The following is an 18,803-nucleotide window of genomic DNA, read 5'->3' on the forward strand; positions in this document are numbered from 1 at the left end:
AATTCTCATTGATCTTTTCACATCACGATTTCTGCCTAGGAACCCATTCATTCATCTGTTCTTTTACTCACTTATTCAATATTCACTCACTTGAAACCTGCATTCACTGATTCACTCACTCGCCTAATCACTCATTCACCCCCTCGCTCGGCATTATCACATTACCCATTCAAACATCCCTGCATTCACTTCAACACTTGCATACCACTCCGGCAAATACAAAGACTTGCTACTTGCCTAGCGATCTAAATAAAAAAATTCCTTAGTTGGATAGTGATAGTTCATAACTGAAAGGTCTCCAAACAATAATCATCTCTGAATGTCTGACCTCTAACGACATGGTGTCACCAAGCCCTGTTTTTCCCCACATAGGCCTTTTCCACATTCCTGCCTCCTTCCACAATCCAAGCACAAGCCTGACATCCTTTCTACATTTCTTTTAACTTTCCAAATCCAAATTAATCAACGACTTGGCACATAATACTCCACGGTATGTGTCATTTGTACGATAAAGTGTAAAACTAATTATATACAACATTAAATTATAAATATGGTGTCTCCCTAATTGAATTAGAAATTCCTTAAGTAAAGAAAATAAATTTTCTATTACAACTCAGTCTTGCAGATTGTGCTGCAGATTAGGAACTTTCCGCACTATAGGTCTTACTTTTGTGTGAGTGTAGATATTTCTTCATGTCCATCCCCTCCAATAATTACAATTTAATTCACAAAGGTTAAGAGTAAAGTTTATTCCATCCGGGACTCTTTTAGTTTTAGCCATTTAAATACTTAATCTCTCTTTTAAATACCTTCTTTTATTATTCAATGATATTTGCATATCAGAATTAACATATGCCTTAAGGTCATCACCATAACTGAAACACTGCAGAGCATAATCTTGCATCAGTTTTTTTCCTTTTTCTTTTTTTCATTTTTCTGTCTCTTCTGCTAGTTGACATTTCTGTCAGTGGACAATCCTAGTAGCCTTTTCACTCCACTTTTTTGGTCTGTTTATTCTTTTGCGAGGCCAAAATTAAGTAATTATGCCTATTAAAATGTTCTATAGGTTAAGAGAATTAACTTTGGCTTGGAGTGAGTCTACAAACACCAAGGAACATTAATATTTGTAGTGACTTTGAGGCAGCAAATTAGGGCTCATTTTATGGGGAAATGGTTTCAGAGGAAGACTGATTTCCACTAGATATGGAATTCATCTAATACAACACAGATTCCACATAAACTACAAGGTTCATGTGAAATCTTACCCAGCTTCAAGCTTCAGTGATGGTTCACTGGGAAATCAGATATGGGAACAAAGGTCAGCGAGGCTTTGTTTCTTTCCTCATGAGGAAGGAAACATATTCCACTCAGCCACCAGAGTCTTCCGTCCCATTTTCCTTCCCACACACCCAATATAGAGATGAGTATTTACCAAGCAGAACTGTTTCAGAAGTTATGACATCATGGTTCCTCGATGGAAAAAGGAGCTATTCACATGCTCATGATCTAGTCAGCCGAGCAAGCCGTCTCTCCCAGATGGCCATTACCTTGCCCACTTACCCAAAGGTATTTATCCTCCTTTTAGACTCCAAAAGGCCATGCCTTTTCCTTCCTCACCTAGAGCTACCTTTCTTTGTCACCTTCTAGTTTAAAAAGCAGGAAGAAAGCCTTGTGACTACTTCCATCTTTAACCCCCACAGAATAAGAACAGCACCAACAGAAACCCTTGATCTAGCAATAGAAAAGTCAACGGGAACCTTTAGTGGGCAGCTGGGCCGTGATGTTCCTGTTACACCAGTCCCCTTGGCAGCACTCCACAGCTTGGCCAGGTGATGGCGGGGTCTTACAGGTCATCTTCCCCTGCTCGTAGACCTGGAAGCAGCCTTTCTGGTAGACATGGAAGCCATCGTTTATGCTCAATGAGGAAAAGCACTGCTGGCCTTCACAATGGTCCTCGTTCCCACAGGAGAGGCCTTCACACACACACATGTAAAGTTTGGGGTTTACCTTGGGCTTCTCATCTGCAAAGGAGCAAGGCGAAGCAAAAAAAAACATCACTCTGTAGGTTTTACTCTCATTAGGGGAACAAGACAGTTTCTCCAAGACCATTTCAACACATTTACCAAATAGAAAGTCAGGCCAAGCATCATCACTAGCCATGAGGTGCACATTTTGTTATCTCATACCTTTCACTTGATCAATCAACCACCAAATAACCATCACCTTTCAATATATAAGTACATTTATACAAGCTGTGTACTCTTTTAGATCATACCAGGCCAAAGAATGGTTATCATATACCCGCAAGGCTTCCGACATTGAACTTCCCCCACTGTGGTTTTCACATTATCTTCAGCCTGATGGGCTCTCATCCCAATTTTCTTGCATCAAAATAAAATATTATTCCAGAACATAATGTTCATCACCTTTATTTTATAGGATTTTTTTAAAGGCTCCTAAATATATGGCAATTGTTAATACCAGTCCCTGCTAACTCCATACTAATCCATCAACTAGTAATTCAAGGGATGCTGGTGTTCCTGCCATTGTCTATAATATATCAGTATAATCGAGGGTTCCCAAGGATACAGCCTATAATTACAAATATCTCTTACCAATATTTGCAGCTAGATGCCTAATTTTTCAATAGGAGTAACACTGAAGTTTTCATGTTGAGTACAATGGAAATTCATAGCGGCTTACACATTTTTTAATGGCAGAAAAAAATTGGCACCGATCATTAAAGACGAGGGTACAAGAAGACAAAGAGAACAGAACAATGTTTTAACAGTAAGGTAACAGGTAGGACCACGGGAACAGTCCACACCTAGTAGGTCCAAGGTACGAGAGAAAGAGGCAGAAATGTATCATCCAACAGTGAAGCACACCTAATCAGACCGCCTAATTAACTTCTTCAGGAAACACTCATTTGTGATCTAATTTTTCAAACCACTCTGCTCTTTCTTTTCCCTTCCTTTGTGAGGATGATCAGTTCATACTTGCTGGTCCCAACAGTTTGCACTAGTAGGGAAGGAAAGTGAAGATAGAATGTAAACAGCCAAGTCCTAGAGGTTCTAAAGCAACGCTCACATTAAAAAAAATTCAGCTTTTAGAAGCTCCCTCTGAAGGTCTATGGCACAGACTGACTGCCTTCTAATTCTTGAACCCCCTGTAGCAGGTCTGTGAGATAACTGCTTCTTTCTTAAAATAACAGGTCGGGTGGCTGTGCTTTCAAGAGGAGACCTTAAGGTAAGGTCTTTGAAAATGTCAAGTTCATTTACACAGATTTGTGTGGGTGTGTGTAGAGACGTGGGTTATCTCAAAAAGAGAAAAGTGTTCTTAATCTTTCTTCTTCCCTCTTCAAAGAAGTGAAAAATAGTTCACTACCCACTGTAATGTGGGTGCCTCATCCCACAGAGTAAGTGCACGCAGACACACAGACACAAGCCTTCTATTTATAATTGACTTGCTAGTTCTTTTGAAAACCACAAGGGGCTCATCCAAGAGCAAAGACATGCCTGAAAGCAGAAAATCCAAAATAGCCGCTGACAGTGTATGTATGTCACCAGTCTCACCCCCGAGAATCAAGAGCCTCAGACATTTTTAATGAGCAAAAATTTTAATGAGCCAAAAGATAGTCTTTATTTTCCCTGCCTAGAGAAACTCCAGCACCAATCTATTTCTATGAGGATGAGAAACATATATGTCTGTTGACATAATCCCGCAAAAAGTTTACACTTGCCAAAAGTGAGTTGAAAGATAATATTTCTAGGGAGTCTAGACTCTTTGCCACTCTTGAATGGCACAGAGTTGGGCTGAGGGTTGCCAACTATGCTGCCCAACAGGTGATGATTCTTTGGAGGAAAATGGATAGGCAGGGTAAAAGGGGGAGAGAGTTAATGGTGTCATGTTGATTTGTTTGTGATCTACAGCAGGGAATTTAAAATACCGTATTTTAAAACTGTGCAAGAATGCATGTGTGAAAATTTGAAACACAAACATATATTTTAAAATCCTAAATATTTTCAAAGGTCATAGATATCCAAAGACACACACTAACACCTTATTATTAAAGAGGTTGTGTCTCCTGACACTGGGTTGGGGCTGACGGGTCAGTGTAAGGATGAAGGGGTAAAATGAAAATAAGGTAAGAGAGTAGCTGTTTGTAGACTGATAATGGACCGAGGAGTGTGGATCCCTTAACTGGCTGTGCCTACGGTCCAGCAGGAGCAACAACAAACTGGTAACGCCAGACAACAGAGACCTCGCTCAGCACTGATTCTATGGAAATAGTCCAGTTACAAAAGAATTGAGGACACCTTGTGGTTATAATTTAAAATGTCAAATTTAAATTAAAAAATAAGATAACGATAATTCACATGCTCTCTGACTGAACACTGCTTTTTAAAATTAGAGCCCTTGCGGTGCCTGGCTGGCTCAGTGGTGGAACGTGCAACTCTTGATCTTGGGGTCACGAGTTTAAGCCCCAAGTAGGGGGTAGAACCTCCTTAAAAATAAATAAATAAACAAACAAACAAACCAACAATAAATAAATAAATAAAAAGCCAGAGTCCAAACTGAACCCCTGCTCCACAGACAGAAGGTGTGGACTGCCCTTCCAAGGTCCCTATCTTTTGACAGGATGTGGGGACAGTCTGACAGATGTTTGGAATGTAACTGAAAGAATTTTGCCAGCACTGAGCACCTTCAAGTAAATACCATCTTCAGTAAAAGTCAACTCACCACACCCAACTATGCAGCGCACACCGGCATCGCGGGTCATAAACTGTAATCAGAGCTTATCCTGTGGGGATCATAAACTAAGTCAAAGGGATTCATTCATTTATTAAACACTCTCCTTGAATCTTTATATTCTTCCCCTAGTTGTATACAGATGGCCACGAGTTGACTACTTTTAAATAGGTCATTCTTTTTAAGGTGTCAAAAACTAGAGTTTTCATATTCTCACCTCCACAATCAAGAAAAAGAAAAAAGGAGGAGAAAGATGGTTATTAATGATATGTGATATTAAATTAATCTCTGCTCTGAGGGCCCATGAGCTCAGTCCAGGGGTTAGCTAATGGAAAAAATACAAAACCTTCACAGCTTCACTTCCAATTTTGCTTCTCACCAACATTCAACCTTCCTAATTTGTACATTTCCATATAACTAATTAGCAGAGCCCTTCATGAATCGATTTTTTTATATACCACCAAAGATGAATGAAGACCCCCAATTCTAAGTATATCAGAATGACCACACGCAGCACACACATGCCTGCAGGCACACACACACTCATGAACTGCCACTTTGGCAGTTTCATTCGACATGTGTGGATTAGTCGAAGAGATGCCAGAAAGATTTCTGAGCCCGGATTACTAAGTCAACCAGGAAGGTTAAAAGCAAGGTGGTAACATTTTCAGATCTTAACATCCACAATTCTAAGAGCACACAGCAGGCCCCAAAATGGCTGTGACTCACTCTTTTAGTCTGATCAAAAATTTAGGAATAACCATAACATGTGTGGGCCTGTGATACTTTATTTGGAGTGGGGCTGGGGGGCACACAGGATGCAAGAATTATCACAAAATCCCTTGTAGGGCCCGGGGTAGGAGTGTAATCTCTCAGACACTGATGTGAATTCAGTACGTACTGAGGTACACCGAGGCCTGGACAGTCACCTTCTGTGACTTTCGACAACACAGACAGGAAGCGCCGTATCTGACATGAAGTATTTTACACTTGCCTGTGCAAATAACTAGGAAGTGCCCTGGCAGAAAGCAGCAAGTCTACTCCACCTAATTGACACTCATTTAAATAATTCAGTAATTTAAATGTCAAGCCAGAGGTATTCCCTCTCTGTGAAGCTCACCCACATTGTTTGTTCTAAGAGGCACCTCCCAGTATTACTCAGTGTTATGGCTGGCACCGTATGCCCTCTGTATCACCAGAACCAAGTCCCTGTGAACAGACTGGGAGGAGCGGGGAGTCCTCCACTCCCAGCCAGTCCTGGGAGGACTGCGGGCTGGCGCTACAACCAGAGGCACAGGCTCAGAATCTCAAATCTTTTAAAAGACCTTTCTTGTTCTGGGCGATGCTCTGCTCACTTCTGGACACAACTGCTCTCATCACCTAACCATAGACCATCACAAGAAAAGGCAGAGCAAAGAGCACTGTGGACTTTTTAAGAATGTCCACAGTTTCACATCACCCTGTAGCTCAGAGTAAAAGTATTCACATCAACGTTTTAGGGGGGACTTAAGAAATCTTACCACAACACTATGGGTTCATCATCCACATTCTTAGTCACGTACTCCAGAATACTTGAAAGCATTTAAGCTGATTATCAATCTAAATGGTGCACAAAACCTCATATTTCCCACTGAAGTCTGACACAAAAGACAAATGAGAAAATGCCCCCAGTAAACCAGTCTGCAGCCATGACCCCAGAGATCAGCAAAAGGAACAGACTTGAATTTCTCAGAAACTCACCGCAAAGCAGCACAAGTAGCAATGTGGTGACTACACTACTACACTATTCTTACAAAAGTCATATAGCTCAGAACCTGATAGGCTAAAAAGGGAACCCCAAACATCCCTGGACTCCTTCCAACAGTATAAATGATTCATTCATTTGAAATGACAGCTTCTATTAGGCTTATTAGATATGGGGGTGGGGGGAGTCCTCCCATGGCCTCCTAATCCATAAGTGCAGCTTGGCACTTCTCCAGAATCAGAAAGCATTTGAGATCTCTGGCATTAAACAAAGGCTCAGGGATGGATTTTGCAATGCCAGGTATCACTGCCAGAAGCCTGCTCCTAAGACAGAAACACAAAGGTCAGTCTGGAACGCCCAGGGAAAGACATTTGATGGTCTGACAAGAAGGCAAGCTATATGCTTAGGAAGACAATACCCCAAGAGTCTAAATGGTCTCATTATAAAACACTCAGACAGGGAACCCAAATCACTGCTTTTTTGGGTTTGTTTGTTTGTTTTCTGATCAGAGAAGCCCATACCCTGCAAAGTTGTAAAGCCAAGAAGAAAACATATTCCAGGAGTTAAGAAAGATCGAATAGGAGATCACATATACATTAGAATAACAACAACAAAACATGATTTCATGATTCCCAAGATTTTGAAAATGACAATAGCTACAAATATGCCCTAACCTCCAGCATTCTGGAACTGAGTAGATGGCATCCCCATTGAGATGTAGTCCTCTCTGCCTTCCATGATTGTTGAAATGGGTTAATGTGGCCACAAGTCCTGGTAGAGCTGATCCCCACCTCTTTAGGCTGCCCTCACCACGCCTCCGTTGTCAGAAGGCCTCTCTTGCTCCAGGATGTCAGGTCCTTTAGGTACAGAATTTCCCCCACAGGTAAAGCTTATTAGCTCCCTCCCTGCTGACTCCCCATTTATGTATTCACACTCACTTCCCCCTTGGAGAAACCTTTGTTAATACCCTCAAATTTCAAGTAGGACCCACCTGCATACACTCACATGCGTGTATCTGTCCGGCTACTGAATGAGCATGTCTTTCCTCTCGACTAGGAGTACCATGAGGGTAGGAACTAAGCCTATTCCGCCCACTGGTATATCCCTGCCCCCCCACCTGCCTCAGTAATTGACAGGAGTACCAGCCTGATGAATATTTGCTTCAGAATGAATTCACAGAAAGGATTTAGAGGTGGGAAGAGACATGATGCTGGTTTTCAGAGCAGACTGAGCCTATAAAGTCTTTAAATGTCAGCAGAGATCTTAAGGCAAGGCTTAGTCACTGAGCCAGCATGTCTGTGCAAACCACTTCTTCGTAGAGGAGCTCACCATAGCGTCACATCTGTTCACCTACTCCGGCTTACAAGTGTAGAAAATTAATACTTGTTGTGGTGCAGTAGGTGTTCTGTTTGCCTGTTTGTCTGTTAGAAGAAAGAGGTAAAATACAAAAGTCCCTAAAAACAAGACATTATTTAATACATTAATAGAACAGCAGGGCTTTCAGGAATGGTCCTTCCTTAGATGGCTGATGTGAGGACTCTGGGCTACTACGATGCTCAGGTGACCAGAACGATCAATACAAAGTAAGCGCCTTGACTCCAGCCACGTGAGGGGGGTCATGCGGGACTTGCCTGCTCGGCAGTGAAAAAGATGCCCCTGGTTTTTGCTGCCACTTTTCTCCTCTCGGTGAAAGTAATGGCGTTTTCAGCAGGGAGTGGGGAAGAGTGAATTACATCATTTTCCCTTCCTTGCTTTGCTCAAGGTGATAAGGATTCCCAAGTCATCCTGCATTTGAACTGCTGAAGCTGAGAGGGGAAAAAAAAAGTGCCATCTGTTTATTTTGTGTCTGGGCTGACTCCTTGTCTCTGAAATAATCCCTGTAAATTAAGCCCTATTCCAGCAACCACACCTTCCATTTCAAAGCCAAAAACTTGGTCTGTGTTTAAGTGACTAACAAGTGAAAGAACATTGTCGGGTATTGACCTAAGACAATATCAGTCTGTCTTTTCCATGCTTTTTATGATTCCCAGAACGTAGCAAAGACACGGCTTTCACACTTACACCATGTCTATGAAGCAACTCTTTAATAGGGGGAAAATAATGACCCCTTTCTTCATCGTGTCTTCAAACTTCTTGAATCTCTGCTTCAGAGAAAGAAATGATTACAAGGCCTAATGGGAATTACCTACTAAGGAATTCTTTTAAAGACCAGAAAACATCCCCACCCCATATACGGACAGTGCCCGGGTCTGAGCAAAGTTCCACTTACAGGAAGAGTAACAGTACCACAGTCTGGGGGTGAAGAGAAAAAGACCGGGTGCATTTCAGGAGGGACGCCTGGGTAGCTCAGTAGGTTAAGTGTCTGCCTTCAGCTCAGGTCATGATGCCAGGGGTCCTGGGATCGAGTCCCGCAGCGGGTTCCTTGCACAGCAGGGAGCCTGTCACTCCTTCTGCTCAGACTCTCGCGCTCGCTCGCTCTCTCTCTCTCACTCTCTCTCGCTCTCTCTCTGACAAATAAATAAATAAAATCTTTTTTTAAAATAACCAATTCAGAGAAGCCATTCCTTGTTTAGATTTGAAGAGAACCAGCGATGTAGTCCCATCTAGCCAATGTTGAGACTGGAAGGTCTGTTCACAGTGTGGGAAGACGTGTGCCTGACTCATGTGGTTGTCTCTCAACGCTCCACCGGCTAACTGGGGAGCATGTGGCTTGCTCCAGTGAAGGTTTCCTAGCCAGGCTCTGTATTAAAAATTCTGGTGGTAGGAAACCTCAACCAAGGGCTCTACGTGGGATAGGACAGTGGAGAAGGAACTACAGGGTGGCTTCGACACCAGGCTCCCACCTCTATTTGCCCTTCTGTGCCCTACCAGTGACTGGGCCTTCAAGGTTGCCAATCTTGGCTCTACTTACCAGCAGCAAACCACTACCACACCCCACAGCCTTTCTGGAAGCTTTCAAACCACAGAGATAAATCCCTCAGAAGATGGGCAGGGCTACAATTTGTTGAACAACAGTCTTAGAATGCCAGCCTCCAGGCATCGCAGCTCCCAAAGCCAAAGGTAAAAATGTCCAGAATTAGTTAAATTCCTCCCCTCTAGCTCCCTACCCTACCCCACCCCAGGAAAACCACAGAGGGATCAAGGTGCTCTCTAGACTATTTTCTGTCCAGCCTGGATGGAGCCCAAGAGATCTGGATATCCAAGGGTAAAAAACTGGGGCAATGATCAGGCCTCTGATACTGCTACTTCTCTATCCCCGGATTTCCCAATTCATGCCCTAAGGCCCTACCAGGTCCAGAAGGCTATGCAAGGTTCATTACGAGAGGAATCCCATGCCTTCAATCCCATGAATTGGGACTGAATTCCAACCTTTAACTTGATCTTTGCTTTGTATATCTCCTTTCTCCTATCAATCTAATTAATATGGTCCATAAGAATGCACTAATTCCCAAATTCAACACTTAAGAAGATTGGCTTATTAGTCATAGACTAAAGGATCCTACCGTCACCATGACATAGTTGAGTCTGGGTCATTGTGAGCTTATTCTTTTTTACCCCTGAGCCCGCAGAAAAGGCTCCAGGTACCTACACTCAAGGTAGAAACCAAGCATTTTTTGAGAGTGCTGTGACCCAGAGCTGGTTTTGCAAACACTCGTTCCCTCCCCCACCCCACCCCCCAATCTCTATGGCACAGCACACCGATCCTACTTCCACAATCATCTCGGACCTTGGCAGAAAAAAGGCAGCTAAATCTGAGATGTGTCACGAGGCCACTGGCTGGGGAGCAAGAATATCTAAACACACACTAAGGCGAAAGCAACAGGCCAGAGTTTCCACAGACTCCCACTGGCTCCTGTAGCTGCAGAGCACTGACAGCCTAAAGATAACCCAAGTATCTACGAAGGGTCACTTTTAAATAGTAGCTATAATACCACCAGTCATTTCAGAAGTATTTCCTTCCAGAGCCCGCTTCCATCCACACTGACATGCCAACTGTGCCCAACAACGGCAAGCCCGCTGAAGAGATGAAAGCCCAGAAGGAAATGGAAGGAGTCCCAAGGGGGAAGAGAGCCCTGTAACATGCTGTGATTCTATTCCATGCCCACATTTGGACCACTGAGCAAGAATCATTTAGCAAAGAGACACTGGGTAGAAGTGATCTAGTGACAGTCATGGGCGATTAAAGGGCAGATAGAAAACCAAACCAAACAGTTTAACTCAAGGCCTCCCCATCCTAAAACTGAGCGAGTACAAACCACGGATATCTACCTTCCAGGAGTTTTTCAGGAAAGCTATTACCTCCACGAGAAAACATCTACCTCTCGGTCTCCTGGACCACAGCGTGGCTGGGCAAAGAGCACCGTACAGAGTCTTCAGCTCGTACTGTACGTCCTGCAGCCCCTGTGACCAGCCACCAGCCCCAGAAGTGCCAAAGGGAACTGCTCAGAAGAGGCTGCTACCTCTTTTCGTCCTCTTAAGCCAAGGTCACGGGTCCCAAGACCTTCCTAGGAACCACTGAAGTCCACTCAGCCCCCCACCGACCCACCAAAGTGAGTCCTCACTGTCCTAAATGGCAGTCGGCCAGGGGCTGGTGTACAAGGGACAGGTGCTCCGTGAGCTATTTTCAGTTGCTATCGGCTCAATCGGGAGCCGCACATGCTCCGTACGCAGGCCAGTCTGGGTTGCGTTTCAAACTCCAGGCAGCCAAGAGACACACACCTTGCCCAGCTGCCAGGGAGCCAGCTGCCCGGTGCTCCTCCCAAGACGGGAGCAATGAAGACAGTGTAACCTGGCCAGCAGACATGCCAGCGAGCAAGCCCTACCTCGCATGTCACTGCCTGGGTTATTCTGAGCCGGGCTTATTGACACTCCATGGCAACACAGGAACAAAGGGCCAGCAAGAGGGATTTAAATGTCCTGCAAAAGTTGCTAGAAAAGTCAGCAGTTCAGGCTCCTGTTTTCGTAATAATAAAAGTAGCGGCTGAATTATTATTAGATTATTATTTGCCTCTCCAGTTATTGTTATTTGTGAACAATAATCACCAAGGTCCCCTCTCGGAGCTACGGTTTTGTTTTCGTTTTGTTGCCACCCTTACGTTGCTATAGTTGGGACAGCTCCAAAAATACAACCGGCAGGCCTGTGCACCACCCCAGCAGCCCGGCACGGCTGGTTTGCCTCATCCACTTACCGTTTGCCATACCCTGTGGTCCACGTCCACCATACAACTCTGAAAACACACCAACTGCCCCTCCTTCACCTTTTGGTAGCCCTCACTGCCCCCAGGATAGGAGGCAACCAGCTCAGGACGGCAGGACGGCCAGGCCAGCAGGACCTTTAGTCCTAACCCATCCCCCTTCTTACAGCTGCCCTGGCCAGACTGGGACGGCCCAGGTGGTGTCCTCCAACCCCAGCCACCGCTTCTCTGGGGGAGGCCCTTCCCCGCGCCCCAAGTCTTTCCCAGTGCTTCCTCCGCTGCATTATGTGTCGATCCTGCTGGGCTCCCTGGCCCGTGGTCCCCAATCCCAGCCCAGGAGGATAGGAGGCCCTTCCTGTTGCACCCCAGCACCGGCAAAACCCTGGCCTTGGGCAGCTAGACGGGGCTCCCTGACAACGTGACGCTCCCACCCCGCCGACATCACGGCGCCCACCAGCTCCCCCTGCTCACCCACGGGGTACCGCGGGGCTACAGCGGGTTCTCCTCCCAAACCCACAAAAAAGTCTTTGGAAGATGTGCTGCCGCCATCCCCTCGGGACAGGCCAGTCGTCCCGGGGACTCCTCTGCATCACACTGGCTGTGCCCGCAGCCCACGGGACAAGCCGCTCACTGCCAAGTGCCCCCGGAGCACCCACGGCCAGGCCTGCCGCAGGAGTGACGCTGCCCAGGGCAGGCCCCCCACAGCCGGCCACCCACCACCGCCACCCGCCGCCCGCGGTCTCCATCGCCACTGTGGGCACAGCCCGGCCGGCCAGGTGACCCACACACACCGACACCCGGGCGGAGCGGGGAGATGCCCGGCGTGTGTCCTGAGAAAGGCCAGGGCCTGCCCCGTTCAGAGGACACCCCTCGACCAGCAACCCCATCTGCCCTGCCAAACGTCACCCCGCTCTGCATGACTGACACCGTGAGTCATGACCCCTTGGCCGGGGCCAAGCCCCAGAGAAGCCGCGACTGCCTGACCCTGCACGGCACCTGGCACTGCACCTGGCACTGCACCACCACGGAACCCCAGTCTCTGGGGGTGGCCTCAAGGTGCCCCGGGGTGGCTCGGTGGGGGCTCAGTGGGGGGCGAGGGCCGCAGAGGCCTACACGGGTCACCGCCGGTTACGGGGGGATGTTCACTCTGTCCTGTTTGGGGGGATCATCACCTCCTCCTTCCCAAGAGCAATTTCCCTGCGCCTCCTACCCCCGTCTCCCTCTCCGCCCCAGGCTCACACCCATGTCCCCGCATGTCCCCGCTCGGAGCCCGGAGGCCACCAAGCAGGGAGCAGCGCTGCAGCCTCAGTGCCCGGCTGCGGGGCACACACCTGCACCTCCCTCTCCCTGTCAGACCTCCGGAGAACGGGGAGGGGGCGGGGGGCAGGCTTCATGACCTTGTGGAAAACACACGAGGTCCGAGCCAGCGCTGCTGCAGGCCCCACCGGCAGCGGCCCGGGCACTCACCCAGGGCGGCAGAGGTCACGGGGCCGCGAGCTCGGGGACACAGCGTGGGCGCCTTCTCTGAACCACTGGGCCACCACCCGAGCTCGGGGACACACTGTGGACTCCTTCTCTGAACCGCTGGGCTACCACCCATTCCTGGGTCAGGAAATCGATTTAGTGGTTCAAGACCAGACCAGGTCTCTCGCTTTCTTTTTAAAAAAATAAAGCCAAACAGAATGGGGGGGGGGGGGGGAGTAACATGGGAGTACATTAAACACCTTAAGAGTGACTACTGTTTTTTTCATGACTTTTTTTGTTTCAGATGCGTGTGGGTCCGACTCTAAAATGTTTCTCACTGTGAGTCACAGTGAAAAGTTTGAAAGTCACCCCACCCTGTGTCTTACATGATCTTGGAACTGACAGGAGTTCTGAGTAATTATGACGACTGCGTATAATCATTATCCATGGAAGCTCGCCTGAGGTCACGCTGGGCTGCAGAAGGAAGTGCGAGGCCGCTTAACAGTGTTCAGGGAATTGCAAAGTCATTTTTTATTGTGTCTTGTCTTCCATGGTGGTTATTTCTTCCCAAGAGCAAAAGTTGCATATATGACACACCTACAAATCTCCTGCTTCACTAGTCGTTCCATAAAGAGAAGATGGGATCCATCTTCTCCTTCTTGAGACCTGTCTTCATGAAAGAGAAGCCTAGAAGCAACTGCACTGCCCTCTCACTGCTGACCACAAGGAAATCATTTATCGAGCGTAGGTCTTAGATTTTTCGTATCTGTTCAATATTTGACTTAGATTGAATTTTTAGATTCTCCACACCCTACTGACACTACCCATCTCTCATATAAATGCACTGAATGTGAATGTTTTAAAATGTCCACTGGGGGGTGGGGGTGGAGGGCTGGTGTGGCTTTAGTTTAACTAACCACAGCCAAAACAAACGTTCCCCAAGAAGTAAAAGCTAAATGGAAGCTTTGTCATAGTTCACCTTACATCAACTAATACACCACCATCCTGTTAGATAAGAAAATCTGACAACAAAGAAGCAGTATCTTCAAAGGGTGCAGCTCCATCAGATATTTACAGTTTAGGTCCTAGTAGTGAGCAGCCAATAGCTCGGTATTTCTCATCTCTCTCCCCAAAGAGTCTCTCATTTGATGATGTGTTGGTAAAAAGATTTTATTCTGAACAAAAGGGACAAATTATAGTAATGTGAAATGAGAGCAACAAATTTAATAGAGACATTTCTCTTACATTCATTCTTTCAACCCCTTCAAGAACTTCCTGAATCTTCAATAATGAGAAATTCAAAGAAAGGCTTATTCTATTCTTCTCCCACAGTGGCAAAGAGGGGCACCTTTGTGGACCCTAACAAAAAGTCTATTGAAGTTAGCCCCTTCCTTCCCTCATTGGGTAATTGGGGTGGAAAGTCTGAGTGGTGGTGGTTTTGGAAAGAGTAAAATCAAGTCAGCCCACTTAATTTAGAACTTGGCCATCTTCTCTAGGACAGGCCAAAATCTCTTACAACAAAACTCTGCACAAGGCCAGCCCTCGTTGCTACAATCAAATCAAACTATGGCTCGTAAATTTGATAAAATGTGGGTCATCTTAGCTTAGAAATATTTCTGAAGCAATATTCCATTTTAAGTATTTGTGTCATGGACGTCACCTGCAAATGCTCTCAGGGACAAAGGGGAAGCCAAACATGTAGGTTCTGAAACAAAAATGGACTTCTCCCCAGTGGCGTAACAGCAATATTAGAGCATGATTAGTTTTATTAATGGGAAGGGAAAGGAAGGATATACGGATAATTAGGACTCAAGTGCTCTTCTCAGTAAGAGCAAATAAAACTCTTGCTGCAGCTAGAATTGTGTATATATAATGAACATGAAAAATGAATACTGGTGTGAAAGATGAGAAATAAAAAAACACAAACCCAGGTGAAGGAGCCTGATCATTTGCTATTACAAGCTCTCATCTCAGCTCTCAGACTGGACTGAGCTGGATTCTAGATGCACCAGACATAATGTGGATGTGGATATAGCTAATTTAAGGTACCCCCTGCCAAAAGAAGCCAAATTTTGAAGAGGATGGATAATGATTGAAACTCTTGAACACCATCTCTTAAAGTATGTGGTACCTTTTGTTGGCTGTGTAACCTCAAGCAGGAGTTTTAAACAATTCAAAGGCTCATCTCCCAAAAGCCTATCTCATTAGAGTAATCATGAGGATTTCAGGAAATGATGCATATGATTTGGGAGACAAAGGGGAAGAAGTCTTGCTTGCTTTTATTTTTTATTTTTTCCAACTAACTAAAAAGAGTACATTACTCAACAAAATATACTAGAACAAAATCTCTATGACTTTCTTATTTATGCCCCGATAATACCACTTAGCTTCACTGAAGCACAATCAATAAGGTCCCATAACTACTCTGCAAACATCAAACATGGGCTACTTTCTTTTAAACTTGGTAGTCTAAAGGTCTGCACTAGACCATCTTTGGGGCTAGTATAAAGGTTTTAGTTGTCTACCCTATTATTTACCTCTTTTGGTTAAGTATTTTGTACTTCACATTTGCTCTATGACTAATGTTGAATATATTATTGTGTATTACAATTAGGGATTCTCAGTGTTTTTTTTTTTTAATTCCTAGTAAATATACAAAAACAAAGAGTCTTTTCATAGAACATGCTATTGACAGTTACCAAGGAGTTGAGTCATAGAGGGAAGACAGGACTACGGCAACTGTTATTATGATTAGAGTACTCTAGGCTGTAGCACTCTGGATATTCTGGTTTAAGGGGGAAAAAATAGTTATTGCAAGTAGAGGATGATGTGTCCTTTTCCTTCCTTGTAAACATGCTAGTGGTGGTGGTATATTAAACAGCAAAACTTTAGTGGCAATCCATTTCCACTTCAGCCAGACTGACTTGCTTCATTACATAATCTTCACTGTGACATTAGAGGGTCATTTGCTGGATTCTTTGTGCAGCTTAAGAGCTAAAAGCAGGAAAAAACAACCAATGGCATGGTTGTTAATATTGATTCATAAATGTCCTTTTCCCCTTCTCTCCTCTCCATTCTTTCTCAATTTCTCCATCTCAATTTGTACCGCATTTCCACCTCAATTTGTCATCCATTCTCTTTCTTTTCAATCATGCCCACAACCACAGCTCCACCCATGATATCAAATGAAACCAAATGGAACTGCTTAATATCACACAGAACTGGTACCCTACCTAGGGAAGGGAATGAAATTTGGAGAGACTTTATTCCGCCACCTTCTGTAGATGTTTTTCTACTCATCATAGTGCTTAGTGATTACACAGAGGAGGAAAAATCCTAGAAACCTGCCTGTTTTATCTCCAGATATTGTCAAATGTTCCTTGGGGAGTAAAATAAACCCCAGGTGAGAACCACTATTAACCCATCAAATTTTTCCAACTCAATTCTTATTAATTCCTACAACTTAGACCCAATCCCTCCTCTGGTTTAAACACCTCCAATTCTTTTACCACATGGGATCCTTATTTTATATCTTCTTGGCACTAAAAGCATTATTAAAATGTTTTTTAACAAAACTGCTTAGAGCAAACTCTAGACTGTGGATACCTAAATTGATTATAATAGCACTATCCAATAGAAACTCAGTGTAAAGCCAATTACGTAATATTATGTCACGTAATATTATTAGATAGCATAATAGAAACCCAAATGACCTTGGGTACAGCAATAACTTTCTAGAGGCACAATCCATGAAAGAAATAATTAATAAGCGGGACTTTCTTAAAATTAAAAACTTCTGCTCTGTGAAAGACAACGAAAGAGAATAAGAGGGTGAGTCACAATGGGAGAAAGTATGTGCAAAAGACACATGTTTATTCAAAATATACGAAGAACCCTTAAAGCTCAAAAATAAGGAAACGCACAACCTGATTGACAAAAGGGTCAAAGATCTTAATAGACACCTCACCAAAAAAGACATATAGATAAGCATATGCATATGCAAATAAGCATATGAAAAAATGCTCCATATCAGATGTCATCAGGAAAATGTAAACTAAAACAGCAATGAGACACCACTACACACCTATCAGAGTGGCTAAAACCCAGAACACTGACAACATCACACGCTGGTGAGATTGTGAAGCAACAGGAGCTCTCATTCATTGTTGGTGGAAATGCAAATGGTCCAGCCCCTTAGGAAGATAATTTAGAAGTTTCTTACAAAACTAAACATACTGTACTATAACAGCCAGTAGTCACAAGCCTTAGCGTTTACCCAAAGGAGATGAAAACTGAAGTCCACAGACAACCTGCACATGGATGTTTATAGCAAATTTATTCATAATTGCCAAAACCTGGAAGCATCCAATATGTTCCTTCAGTAGGTCAATGGATAAATTGTGGTACATACAGACAATGAAATATTATTCAGTGCTAAAAGAACTGAGCCATCAATGCATGAAAAGACATGGAGAAAACTTAAATGCCTATTAATAAATGAAAGCCAATCTAAAAAGACTACATACTTCATAATTCCAACTATATAACTTTCTAGGAAACACAAAACTATAGAGGCAGTAGAAAGATCAGTGGTTGCTATGGTAAGGAGGGTGGAGGGAAGGGATGAACACGTGGAACACAGAGAATTTTTAGGACAATAAGATACTCTGAATGATACTATAATGGTGGATACATGTCATCATACACCTGTCCAAACCCACAGAATACACAACACCCAGAGTGAACCCTAATGCAAACTACGGACTTGGGTGATAATAATGTGTCAATGTAGGTCCATCAATTATAATAAATGTACCACTTTGGTGGGGGATGTTGGTAACGGGAGAGGTTCTACATGTGTGGGGGCAAAGGGTATGAAAACTCTCTGTACCTTCCTCTCAATTTTGCTGTGAACCAAAAACATGACTTTAAAAAAGGAGCCTTGGGGCACCTGGGGGGCTCAGTTGGTTGAGCATCTGCCTTCAGCTCAGGTCATGATCCCAGGGTCCTGGGATGGAGCGCTGCACTGGGCTCCCTGCTCAGCGGGGCACCTGCTTCTCCCTCTGCCTTCCTGTTCATGCTCTCTCGCTGTTTCTGTCTCTCCCTTTCAAATAAATAAAACCTTTAAAAAAATATAATTAAATAAATAAAGTCTTCACAAAGGGGGAGAACGGAGGAGTACTGAGTGTGATAAGATTAAGAACAAACTTGTTTACAGAGAGCCAGTCAATCCGCAGGAACTTAGCCTACTCCAAATAGCTGGGAGCCACTTACCTTCCATACTAGGGGAAGGGAAGGCGATCATCATTAGCACAGGAAGCATCATCACTCCATCTACCATTGTACAACTGTGGAGGAAAAATAAGAAATATAAGTACAACAAAAAACTTAACTGCAGGATGACAAATTAAATTAAGCATACTATCTTCAAACTGCCATTCAAGGCCTTCTTACAAATCCCCCTCACATATGTCGCCTTATTTCTTGCTAAATTTAAACATATACCCTTTACATAGATCTAAGCAAACGATCTTAAGGAGTCAATCAGATTTATCTCCTACTGGTGGCCACTCTAAGGTGATGACCCTTTCACAGAGAACTCAATAGGGATGTGGAAAATTCTCAGCTATAAGGCTAAGCATTCTCAA

The 18,803-nt window shown here is 44.4% G+C and overlaps 1 protein-coding gene across 3 annotated transcripts in view; it reads right to left on the reverse strand.

Moving 5' to 3' along the window:
* Positions 1-18,803, reverse strand: part of ACVR1 (activin A receptor type 1) — a 125,041-nt gene that overhangs the window by 37,758 nt on the left and 68,480 nt on the right. For all 3 annotated transcript variants that reach the window (XM_041773518.1, XM_041773521.1, XM_041773520.1), the window contains 2 exons: positions 18,430-18,503; positions 1,758-2,021 (listed from right to left, as the gene is read on the reverse strand). In XM_041773518.1, the coding sequence (XP_041629452.1) occupies positions 1,758-2,021; positions 18,430-18,496 (331 nt within the window). In that variant the 5' untranslated portion in view covers positions 18,497-18,503. The remainder of the gene's footprint in view (positions 1-1,757; positions 2,022-18,429; positions 18,504-18,803) is intronic.

Source organism: Vulpes lagopus, chromosome 11 (assembly GCF_018345385.1).
Source record: "Vulpes lagopus strain Blue_001 chromosome 11, ASM1834538v1, whole genome shotgun sequence".
Lineage (NCBI taxonomy): Eukaryota > Metazoa > Chordata > Mammalia > Carnivora > Canidae > Vulpes > Vulpes lagopus.